General features: G+C 42.7%; 1 protein-coding gene across 1 annotated transcript; it reads right to left on the minus strand.

Moving 5' to 3' along the window:
• Window positions 1-229: 229 nt before the first annotated feature.
• On the minus strand, window positions 230-8552 carry LOC127326353 (E3 ubiquitin-protein ligase HOS1). Its single transcript, XM_051353220.2, has 10 exons — window positions 8341-8552; window positions 7517-7907; window positions 7271-7405; window positions 6944-7113; window positions 6049-6456; window positions 5789-5947; window positions 4370-4876; window positions 3072-3203; window positions 1648-2387; window positions 230-593 (listed from the first exon to the last, which is right to left on the minus strand). Exons 1-10 carry the CDS (start codon window positions 8398-8400, stop codon window positions 422-424), a joined length of 2874 nt encoding a protein of 957 aa, XP_051209180.1. The 5' UTR covers window positions 8401-8552; the 3' UTR covers window positions 230-421.
• Between the last annotated feature and the right edge of the window lie 2482 nt (window positions 8553-11034).

Consider the following 11034-nt stretch of genomic DNA (forward strand, 5'->3'; position numbering starts at 1 on the left):
GCAGGTGGCTGTTGATGGCAATGGTAGGGTTTAGCGTAACCGGAAGTATATTTGGAATAATTAGTTCAGTTTTCTAAACACCCACACCCAGTTACTTCGAAGCAAACGTATAACCATCTAAAGCATAATGTGAAAAGATAGAATATACAGGCTATTGGTTCAAAAATTGGCGTTGTCAACACGTGGAACACACAGGCTGTATATAGCATCCTTGTCAACAAGCTTCGACTGAACGAACAAGTGTACTTGCTTGAGATTTTGATTAAAGGCCGATGCTCTCAACTTGTTCGGGTCTGTAGATGATGGCTACGGTATTATGGTACAATTGGATAAATACTAGGCTGCCACGCAGGGCTCAAACAATGAGTACATATCAAACTGTTAGTATTCTGTTTAAACTTCTAGGACCGGCTGGGAGGGTCTACCATCTTCTTGAAAATCTCGGCCGCCTTCGGGTTTTATTAAGGGAAGCTCCACTCTCCATGTACCCACCGCTTCTTTTCTCGTCTTCATCTTCGCTAGACTCATCCCGTCTCCACCTTGACCCGCCTTTGCCGGCTGCTCCTTCACCAACTGAAGATTTCTTGCCCAAGCTTCAAATAAGAGAAACAACATGGTTATTTTTTAAACATTTTATTCACCAATGTATAGCACATCCATGCCTGCCTTCCTGGCAGAAGGAGCTTTCACGGTAATTGCTGTCACCACTTGGAGGTTCAGTTAATCACCAGTGAAGGCCGATTATGTCATCAATGGTAGGCCATACCAGTTGAGACCAATATCCATTATTACCACCAGAACTATATGAATATATGTTGAGTTACATTAGGTCACATATGGAATGTTTTACATCAACCCAGCTAATTTCTCTGCCAGGGAATATTTGGTCACTGCAAACTTTGATTCAGCAAGTTAGGCAGCTTCAAGTTTAGTGACAAAGTCTGGTTCTAAGCCACGTCTGTAGCATAATTTTTCCTAGCCTTCTAACCGCTTGTATTAGACCCGTTTGCTAGCCAACTTTGCCAGATGCATAGCCACCAATTTGTCCTCAAAGAACATGTGCCAGTATGTAGGGGAGTGGCCAAACAAACCCTTTACTTTTCCCATGTAAACACATTTCAATGAGGCCAGCCATTTGTTATCTATCTGAAAATTTCTACTTATCCAGATTCTTTGCAATTGTCTTTCATACTGGTGGACAAAGTTTGATATGATGTAGTACCAAACTTCCCACCTTGACAGCCCAGGGACAAAGATCGACACAACATCAGGAACACACCCATCACAATCAGCTCCAAGTAAGTTAAAAGTAAAACCATCCAGATATTTACATTTAAAACCAAATGAACAGTAAAACTCACACTACCAGACAGATAATGGTGTCAACTTCAACATTAAACTTTGCAAGGCAAAAACCGTTTTCCGCAGGAACCACCCATGGGCCATGGTTATTTCCCTGGAACTGCCCTTTTTACCAAACAGTGTTATCCAATCAAGTGGAAGTTACTCTAAACCCTTGGTCTATGAAACTTCTCTTTTAAAGCATATTAGACCTCAGAAGTTACCGTGTCCACTAATGGTAACTAAAGAAGCACCATAAAGTAAAACAATAACCAAACATATTGCCACATACAGAATAAGGATTACCTGAAAATGTTTGGTGTTGCAGGAACTTTTGTTCTATCCATATGACCCTCCCAAAATCCAGCACCCTCAGATACCTTCGTGTGGCCATTGTGACCAGCATTGGTGCCACTTAAGATAAAAGGCTTCTCAGCACGCAAACCGAAGTCAAACTCTCCTTTTCTAACAGAATCTTTTCCTTGAAAGAAAGTGGTTTTGCTACGCTCAGTCTTCGATGAACTTGGTCCTTGCCTTTTCATAGGTGTATCACCAGCACCCAAGTTGAAATACATAGGAAGTGAATCATGACCAGCAGGTTTGGCTCCTTTTTTAAAACCTGACTCTCCTTTCATAAACCCAAGTTCTTTGGTCCCTTTTAAATATGGATTCTCACTATTTTGGCCCACAGAGGGGAACATGATCCCTGCAGTTGATCTCATATTGGATGTAGGCGTCCCAGGGGGGACTGGCCTACATTGAAGAATAGATGGAACGTTTCTGCCAAACTCTGAACGGATACTACTGGTAAGAACACCAGAATCAGTCGATGCATGGATGTTCTTGGGGTGGAGAGGGTTTGGCTTATTCTGAAGAGCAGGGATGAAGGACGAGCTCAATCCAATGGCAGGCTTAGGTGATTTAACTGAAGGATTAACTGGCGAAGACATTTGCATAGTTCGGATGGCAAATTGACTTTGGTCTCCGCTGCTGATGGCCCTTGCAGCCTCCCTCTGGACCTCAGGAAGCATCTCAAGGCATTTAGCCTGCAAAAACATATATACAAAAATACTGAGTATTGCGTTTACACCTGAAAAGAATCATGCGGTACAGCAGATAATGTGTTGAAGAAAATAGGCTTCTTCCATTCGTCAAAAAAGACTACTCTCTTTATTAAACAATAATAGGACGTTTGTGACTTTTGGCAGTCTTAAGCATGTACTTTTGATATGAATATGTTAGTGGACAACTATGAGATTGCTATTTTGCCAAAATATATTTCATGAAAATCTATTGATACTGTTTTGATGTGATCAATCTAATTAGCTTTTTATATATTAGTCAAAGTTAAAGATGTGCGATCACATGCTTTCAAAAATGCCAGGTCCCTCCAAATAGAGGCAATACTGTATAAGTTGCAGTATATCATGTTTGGAGGTCCACAGAGGGCCAGCTATTCCCCATATATTTAATAAAAAAATCATGACCAACCTAGTAGCAACATTAGCAAATGCCAATTCCTTTTTCTGTATATTAGCTATCAAACATTTAAGAGGTTAACTACACACATACTAAAACGGCAACAGAGGGAGTACTCCTTAAATCAAGTCCCAGCGATTGCCTATGCATATATTGTGAAGAGAACAAATCACAAATTATTTTCCTGACAAAATAAAGCATAAGAACAAGACATGCAAGTCAAAACAAAACTATACTAGGGAAGTACTTACCACTAAACCTTCTCTCCATTGAGCAATTGTACTGATTTTGGATGCAACCTCTTCACCAGCAGACTCCAGCACATTTTGCTCAAAGCTCTGAAGGCTACAATGAACATCATATGCTTCCAAGTAACGATAACGCTAAAAGAACAACCAGGAAAAACAGAAAGTCCTCAGATAATTAGCTTCTGATGTGTTTCCTAATGATGAGAAGTTGGAAATATATGCATATATCAGTAGCTCATGGTAGTAGTTTCAACTGAACTAAGAATACTAATGCTTTGTTTTCTATTAGTCTAACTTCAATTAGACTAGAGCAATTAAAAGCAAGGGTATGTTTCGCAAATAACAGCGAGGCCACAGGCAACATGCAAAAATGTAAAGAGGAAGGCCATTTACAGAAACCACCATATCAAAAACATAAAATTATTATAAGTTTTAACAAAATGAAGATTGCTTTTAAGCATCAAATGTTAAGATATTCATGAAGCATGATAACAAAACCTCTACGAGGCAAGAAAAGACTCCTACAGACAAAAGACAGAGTGGGTGCGAACTTCCAGTTCATTTCTTCTAACATCACAATGCCACTGATTAAATATTATACTCATTACATTATTTGAATATAGAGAGTATCTCTAGATGTACAAACTAGTAAAGAATCATTTTGCCATGTTTGGCATATGTACATTAATAATATGAAAAGCCAATGTACAGATGCTTAGGTTTAAGGTTTCAGTACTTCTGCACCTAAAAACTAATTCTAGCAAAAGAAATAGATGGTTATGTGCACTTGCAAAAAAAAATGCAATACAAAAATCCTAAAAAAATGCAATGCAATACACCAGTACAAGAAAGACAAGTGGATGTAACAGCACACTTCAAAAAACATAGTTTGAATCTTGTGATTCTTCTCTGGGCACTCTGCGCGGTTTTTTTCAGGTGCACAAGTTATAACATGGTACACATTTATGCTTATTTTGAGAAATTTTCAATACACGCAAGTAACTAAAACTCAAACTACAGCACCCACCCTTGCATGTAGAAATCCACTATCTAATAGGATGCAGGAATTTCTGTATTCGTGAAAAATATGCTGCGATTGCTAGGCTTTACTGCTTTGAATTATAACTGTTATGTTTGTTCATTTAACATCTGAAAGATGTACGTGGCTATTGAAATATGAAGTAGCATGTAAGTAAATGAGAAATGAATCAAACAACAATTTCATGAGACTAGGCAGCTAAAGTATCATGTAAGCATGACTCTGAGGACCTTTCGTTCACTCAAGCATACAGACCATTTACCTGGAGGTAGAAAACAACAAGCAGGCTACCACATGGCCCTGTGGGCCTCTCACGAGCAGAATCAAAGAGGGACTTGTGAAGATGTTTCTCCTCCTCAGAATCCCAAGGCAGGTCAATTATTTTATCGACAACGTTTCGATCAATGCAGATCTCACAAAACTCAGCCATCATCACCTCAACATGATACATCCAAGAATTTCTGTGAGCATCTTCAACATGAGCTGTATCTGCTGATCTTTGCTCTTTTACCCTAGAGCAGTAGCTCCTGTGGAACATAAATGCTTCTGTTACATGGCCATATTCAATTCGTATACGGAGTGCAGTCACTGCCTCAGTGAGACATAACAGCCCATCTTTCTCAATGTTTGCAGTAGCGGAGAAGCTATCACCCCCTGTGCACTTTAACACGACTAGTGCCACATCAGGTTTGTGACGTTCTAGAAGAACTTGTGCTATCTTTGGATGTGTTTCCTTGCTAGAAATTTTAGGAAGAAGAGAGCATGCCTCCTGCATACAGAGTAGATGGGCATCACAACTTATAGTTAATCGAAGACAAGATCAGTAGCAAGTGAATAAGCAGGCAGCAGTATTTACAAGCAGAGCTCAAGTTCTAACGCCACTGGCACCATAAATGGAGAAAGGAGGAATCCACGGGAATTCAGAAAACAAAAAAATGTTATAAGCACTTAAGTAGCATACATCATAAACAACACTTTAATGCAAGGGTAGGTGAAAGGAAAGCCAGCAACTAAAGGGACAGTTCCAATGCAACACACCTCTCCATTTACATGCTTATCCCGTACTGTAACTGTAAGAATATGAATTCTGTACGAGTTACTAAATTAATCAACAATCCTAGGCTCCTAGCAGGGGCATCTTTTATGGTCAAAGGTAGCCACTACCACCGCAATAATACAAACCAAGAAGGCCAGATCATATATTTGGTACAATAAGCAAAACTATATTGACTCAAAAGTGAACGCAGAACTGTACAAGACTTGCATATATAACTGAGAGGGGAAAACAGACAAAATGTGATGGGATATACTAACAGTAACAGGCTCCCTAGATGTATGCTAAAATGGCACCCTGACAGCTGAATTGTTGAAAACATTATTCCTCTCTTTTCAAAATATTGCCCTCCAAAGCAAACTTCGTAGAACGATAAACTAACATATGTAACAATGGCATTTTAGTTACACTTCCTAGTAAACAATCTGATCTCATTAGACAGATATGACTAATAGTAGGTAGGTGTTGACCACTCAAATAGCTGATAAAGCTCCAAACTCTCAAGCACCAAAATAGGAAAAGATAAATGACTTGGAAGCAAAGGCAAAATTAATAGATCATATATTAGCACATGTGCAGTAATATTAACAACATCATGTCCAGAAAAGACAGGTGTGAATCAGTTACCTCCAAAGCCTGTGAAGAGTGATCATCCAAAAGACAAAACACTAGGCATTCAAGCAAAGTTTTACTAGAAATGCCAAATGTAGCAGCAAAATCATCCACAAGATACCTCCATTCTGAATCTGGTCTGGTCCAATGCCGATCAAATATGTAGTATAAGAACTAAAGAATGTCAAGGAGAAAAATATGAGTAGCCTCTTTCAAATTTTTGCGAGTAACATTGTAAATTTAAAAGTTCACTATCTGATAACAGAAAAGGATACAGTTGCTTGTTTTGAAATCACCATGTCAGATCCTCCGTGCAGAAACAGTATGTCAACTGCCTCGCGCAAGTTTTTAAATGGATAACTATTGACATTAGACTGATCAATTGTGGAACGGAACATAGATGATGATTGTTCATTCTGCAAACAGGTGATTTCCCTCTCATCATCATTATCCATATAACTTTGTTGATTCCCAAGGTTTTGTAGCGCCTGCTCGATGAAAAGTACACCCTGGTTGGCTTCGTCATAACCTGATGTTTTACCAGAAACTTCAGGCCATTGTCGCTCCTCTGCAGATGTTTTTCTTTTGATCACATCAGCGCTCCAAGTTGCAAAACTAGCATGGCGAGAGGGAATTTTCTCAAGAAATTCATGCCTGATGCACCAAATCATGGCTTCCAAATGCTGTAGGAAAAGCTCCAAAATGAACACTTCATGAAGAAATAATGATAGTGTAGGAAACATCTGATTACTTTTCTTTGAAAATCTTTCAGCTAAAAAAGTGATGGTCAGCATATGTGAACGAGATAGAGAAACAAAAAGGAAGAGAGAAGATAAAGAGGGATGAATGTTGTTGTAGCTGTCCATATTCCAGTCTTACATGATCTATGCAACCTAGTTTTAAATGGCGGGCCATAGCACCGCTATAGCTCATTTGGAGGGCTAACAGTATTTGCCATATCCCGCGATTTAAAGCATTGATGTATCCAAATCCATTTGCAAGGACACCATAAATAGAAGTAAACTGTTCAACGAATCTACACCTCCCAGCACCAACTATCATGCTCACAATAACTTGTTATCTAGTTTTCCTTTTTAGGGTTTGTTATTTGGTTTGTACAGCGAGTCAGTGAGATTTATCCCTAATAGCACTGGAGTTCTGGAACACTACCTGTTTTGCCTTCATTGTGTTCTCAATGAGCTGATGCAGGTCATTCACATGAGCTGCTTCCCTGAAAGATGCGATCATAGCTTCAACAACGCTTGAAATGCCTGCCAACTGAACTGCGAACTTTTGCAGCTGGGGTAACTTAGACTTCATCATCTCTAATCCAGATTTATCTAAGATGTGGTTAAGGTGTTATCACCATTCACCAATATATAAGAATAATCCTCAACAAGTGTGGCTGTGCTTGCGTGAAGAGATGCAATGCTCATAAAAAGACATAAAAGTTGTGTATCTGGAACTAGAAGAGATCAATTAAATGTTGGTGGATACAGATGGTGCATATCTCTGATATAAGTGCATTAACAGCCCTCTTGCACCAGTCCTTGATGACCACCTCGTCCAAAAGAAAAGCCAGAAGTGGATCACTTGACACAGCACTCTCATCCAAACAAACATCTGTAATATCTGGTCTGAATGTCAAGGTAACAGATGGAAAAAGAAGGCACTACATAAACAATGACGATGAAACTGTGTTTAACAGATTAAAGCATAAGTATAAGCTTCTAAAGAGGATACAGTGGCAAATCAGGGAGACCAGATTATTCTGAAGGGCAACATCAAACAAGGAATGCAGCCGCTGGACATCCATGTTAACAGGATCACCATGGCCTTCTCTCTCCTGAAACCTTTCGTCATGCTGCTTAGAGATAAGCCCAGCTTCCAAGCATTTGTGGTAGAGGCGGAGCCGCACCCTGTTTCCGTTATCAGGTATTGGACTTCTGCAAATAGGGCAGACATCGCACCTCTGGCTACACTCGGCACATAACGAGGCGTGCCCACATGAGTTGAGCACGTGCTGGACATAGCGTCCGCAGCTGCTCAAGTCCCTCGCTGCGCGGCAATGCTCAATTCTAGCCTCCTTGCTTAGCTCAATGAGATCAATGGATGCCAGCTGCTCCAAAGCATTCTGACAACATAGATTTCATTTTTTCAGCAACGACGCACAACCAATATTTTAGCACAGACGAATGCAGTTTTGTTCCGTAACCCTGTACAGAGCTCATTCAAGAGACAGACATGTAATGAAAGTAAAAGTACATACTAAATCCATCCACTTCAAGTGCTACTAACTGGTAACTACATTTGCCATCCACCAACAATGCTAAGCTAGCATAGTGGGACAAAATCTTTCGGTGCTGAATACAACATTTTACCGCTGAGCAATTCGGCACCACAGCATGTAAACCCCGAGCATGTTACAGCAAGACAAAGTCGTCTGCTTGGAGACGGTAAGTAATTGGGTTTGGGGCAAGGGTTCAGAGACGAACAAGCAGTTTGAGGCTGGAACCGGCCGTAAAGAAATCCAGGGATGAGGGGAGGGGGGGTGCCGGGGTACGGACCTGGACGGCGGCGCTGCCGTACTTGGGAGGGTGCCTCGGCGACGAAGGGAGCGTCTCCATCCGCGCACCGACTGGAGCTCCGGGTGATTGCGGCTCCCGGAAGAGGGAGAGCGCCCCGGTGAGGGAGAGGGGGGAGCCGGCCGGGAAGGGGGCGGCGAGATCGGCGGCGAGAAACCCTACTGGAAGGGGGCCGCGCGTCTCAGTCGGGGGAGAGGCGCTCCGCGAAATCTCAAAGGGAACAAATTTAAATCAACATAACACTCAAATTTAAATTAACACAACATCACATAGCACTGAAATTGAAATTTAAAGTGACCTAACACTTTTTTTCGTAACACGCTACAGATGTGCAGACGTTTACAGCGCACATACACTTATTCATATGGACTTATGCATACACACCATACCTATGAGCACCTCGACACACCGAATCCAGAAAACTTGATCCGACGAGTTTTGAGACTAAAGAAATCACCATATTCGCCTCGCTATCGACGAAAACGTCACCTCGCAGTGATAATATTCTACGTATATAAGACAACAAAGTGTCAACCCTAGAGTTCAAATAGACGGGAGGAATAGGGGTGAAGAGGGAGCAAAAACGGAGTGGTTTCATTTTTTTTTTATGGAAACAAAAGAGAATACAACAAAACAAAAACTGATGCAGATATTTTTGGAAATAGATACGAAGTGACACAGATGTTCACCGGGACCAAGAGAACGCTTGAATCGTCTAAAAGATCTAAATAATGCAAGCGAACCAGCAAATTTGTTCCCTGATTCTAGTGTGGTGCTCGATTTACTAGGGAATAAGGGGAATTGTCGAACCGTGAAAGGCTACTCGTATGCATGAAGGTATGGCCGCTAGTTTTGGGACGAGCCGCTTTAAAAGTTTGTATTGACAAGCTTGTATAATGGGATTGTTGGGTTGAGCAATGCACAATAAACTTAAAACGGAAATTCCATATTAGTTGGAAACTGAAATTTTGTTTCCGCGTTTGTTCCGCCATGAACGTTATTGCCGTTTTTTTTTATTTATGAACTCTGGTCGGGTGGAAGTGACACTGCCCTCCTAACCATCCAACCATAGGTTGGTTCTCCGCCCCATTAAATCTCAAAGGGCGCGTTTGGTTTCCTGGATTTCTCGGTATTTTGTACAAATCAGATATTAAATCAGTGTTGGGACATGCTTCGATGTCTGAATTGGGCGTTTCTACTAGGCGCATGTCCCCCATTGTTGCCTTTTTTAGCTTCACTTATACAAACTTTGGCCCCGCGATGAAAAAGCAGAGAACATGTGTTCTCACCGATCTCTGTAATCTTATTTCCTAATCCGATCCAATTACTCTTCATGTCTCTCTAGGAAGAGCTCCTCGGCGCCGGCCACGGACATGAGCTCCGCCATGCCACGGAGGAGCTCTGCCATGGCCACTGCGAGGCCAGCTCCGCCGTGGACACATTCTCGACAACGACCACGGACGAGCTCCGCCTCGCCTCGTCACGAGCTTCGCCATGGCCTCAATAGGGACAAGCACCGTGGAGCTCCACCATGGCCTCGACAGGGACGTGCTCCGTCGTGCCGTCGTGTGGCGGTCGCGTCGCCTCGGCGCCTCGCCGGCCTGCGTCCTAGCCCGCGTGTAGCGGTCGCGCTCGTGCCAGCGCGTGCCGCCCCCTCGCTCGCGCCCTTGCTGGCCTTGCAACCCGCGCTCGGCCTCGCCCTCGCCGCGCCTCGTCGCGTGCCGGCCACGACATGTCGGCCTTACACTTGTCAGGGCTGTGGAGGATATGGGGAGTTTGGAGCTATTTTTGCCTCGGTTAGCTGCTAAAATAGATGTTATTAGAGGATTACTAGATACGAGATAATACTACTCACACTAATCCAAAGCTACCAAATACATGTAAGTTGTATCTGCTCAAATTTGTAAGAAACCAAATAAAATGGCATTTGAGTACCTAGGGATGCAACCAAACAAATCTCCTTTTTTTGGCCTAGAGCTTGTATGGAACACGCAACTATTTCTTATCTCACGGGCACACAGTGGAACACAAAGGGCAAGTTTGGTAGCTGGCCTCACATTGGCTTGCATCGGTTCAGCAATTTTTGGCCGTTTGGTTGCATGGCATCATTCATATTGTTGCACAAACAGGATATTGAAGCACCCTCGGACCAGACCTTGGAGGAACGCTCTAAGCGGCCATTTCCAGCGAGCCACCCAAATCGCTGATGCAAAAGGTAATCTTCAGCGCACGCACGGAGGAGCTCCGCCATGGACACATTCTCGACAACGACCACGGACGAGCTCCGCCTCGCCTCGACACGAGCTTCGCCATGGCCTCAACAGGGACGAGCACCGTGGAGCTCCACCACGGCCTGACAGGGACGTGCTCCATCCATAGTTTTAAAAACCGGACCGGACCGGCGGTTGGACCGAAAAAAACCGGAACCGGTGACCTTGCTGGCTTGTTAAGCGCACAGGACTGCCCCCGCCAGCGACCCGGAAAAAACCGTGCGAACCGGCCGGTTTTCTCTGGAACCGCCGAACCGGCCGATTTGGACTGAGTCGGACGGTTCAGTGCCGTTTCCAAAAATACCACTCATTTGACTTGTTTTTGTGTGAAAAATAGAAGGGCAAGACTGGAAACAGTGCAAATCGTGTGTTTCCTTAGGTTTTCTATGCTTCCGTGTCGATTCAT

The sequence above is a fragment of the Lolium perenne genome, chromosome 5 (assembly GCF_019359855.2).
Source record: "Lolium perenne isolate Kyuss_39 chromosome 5, Kyuss_2.0, whole genome shotgun sequence".
Classification (NCBI taxonomy): domain Eukaryota; kingdom Viridiplantae; phylum Streptophyta; class Magnoliopsida; order Poales; family Poaceae; genus Lolium; species Lolium perenne.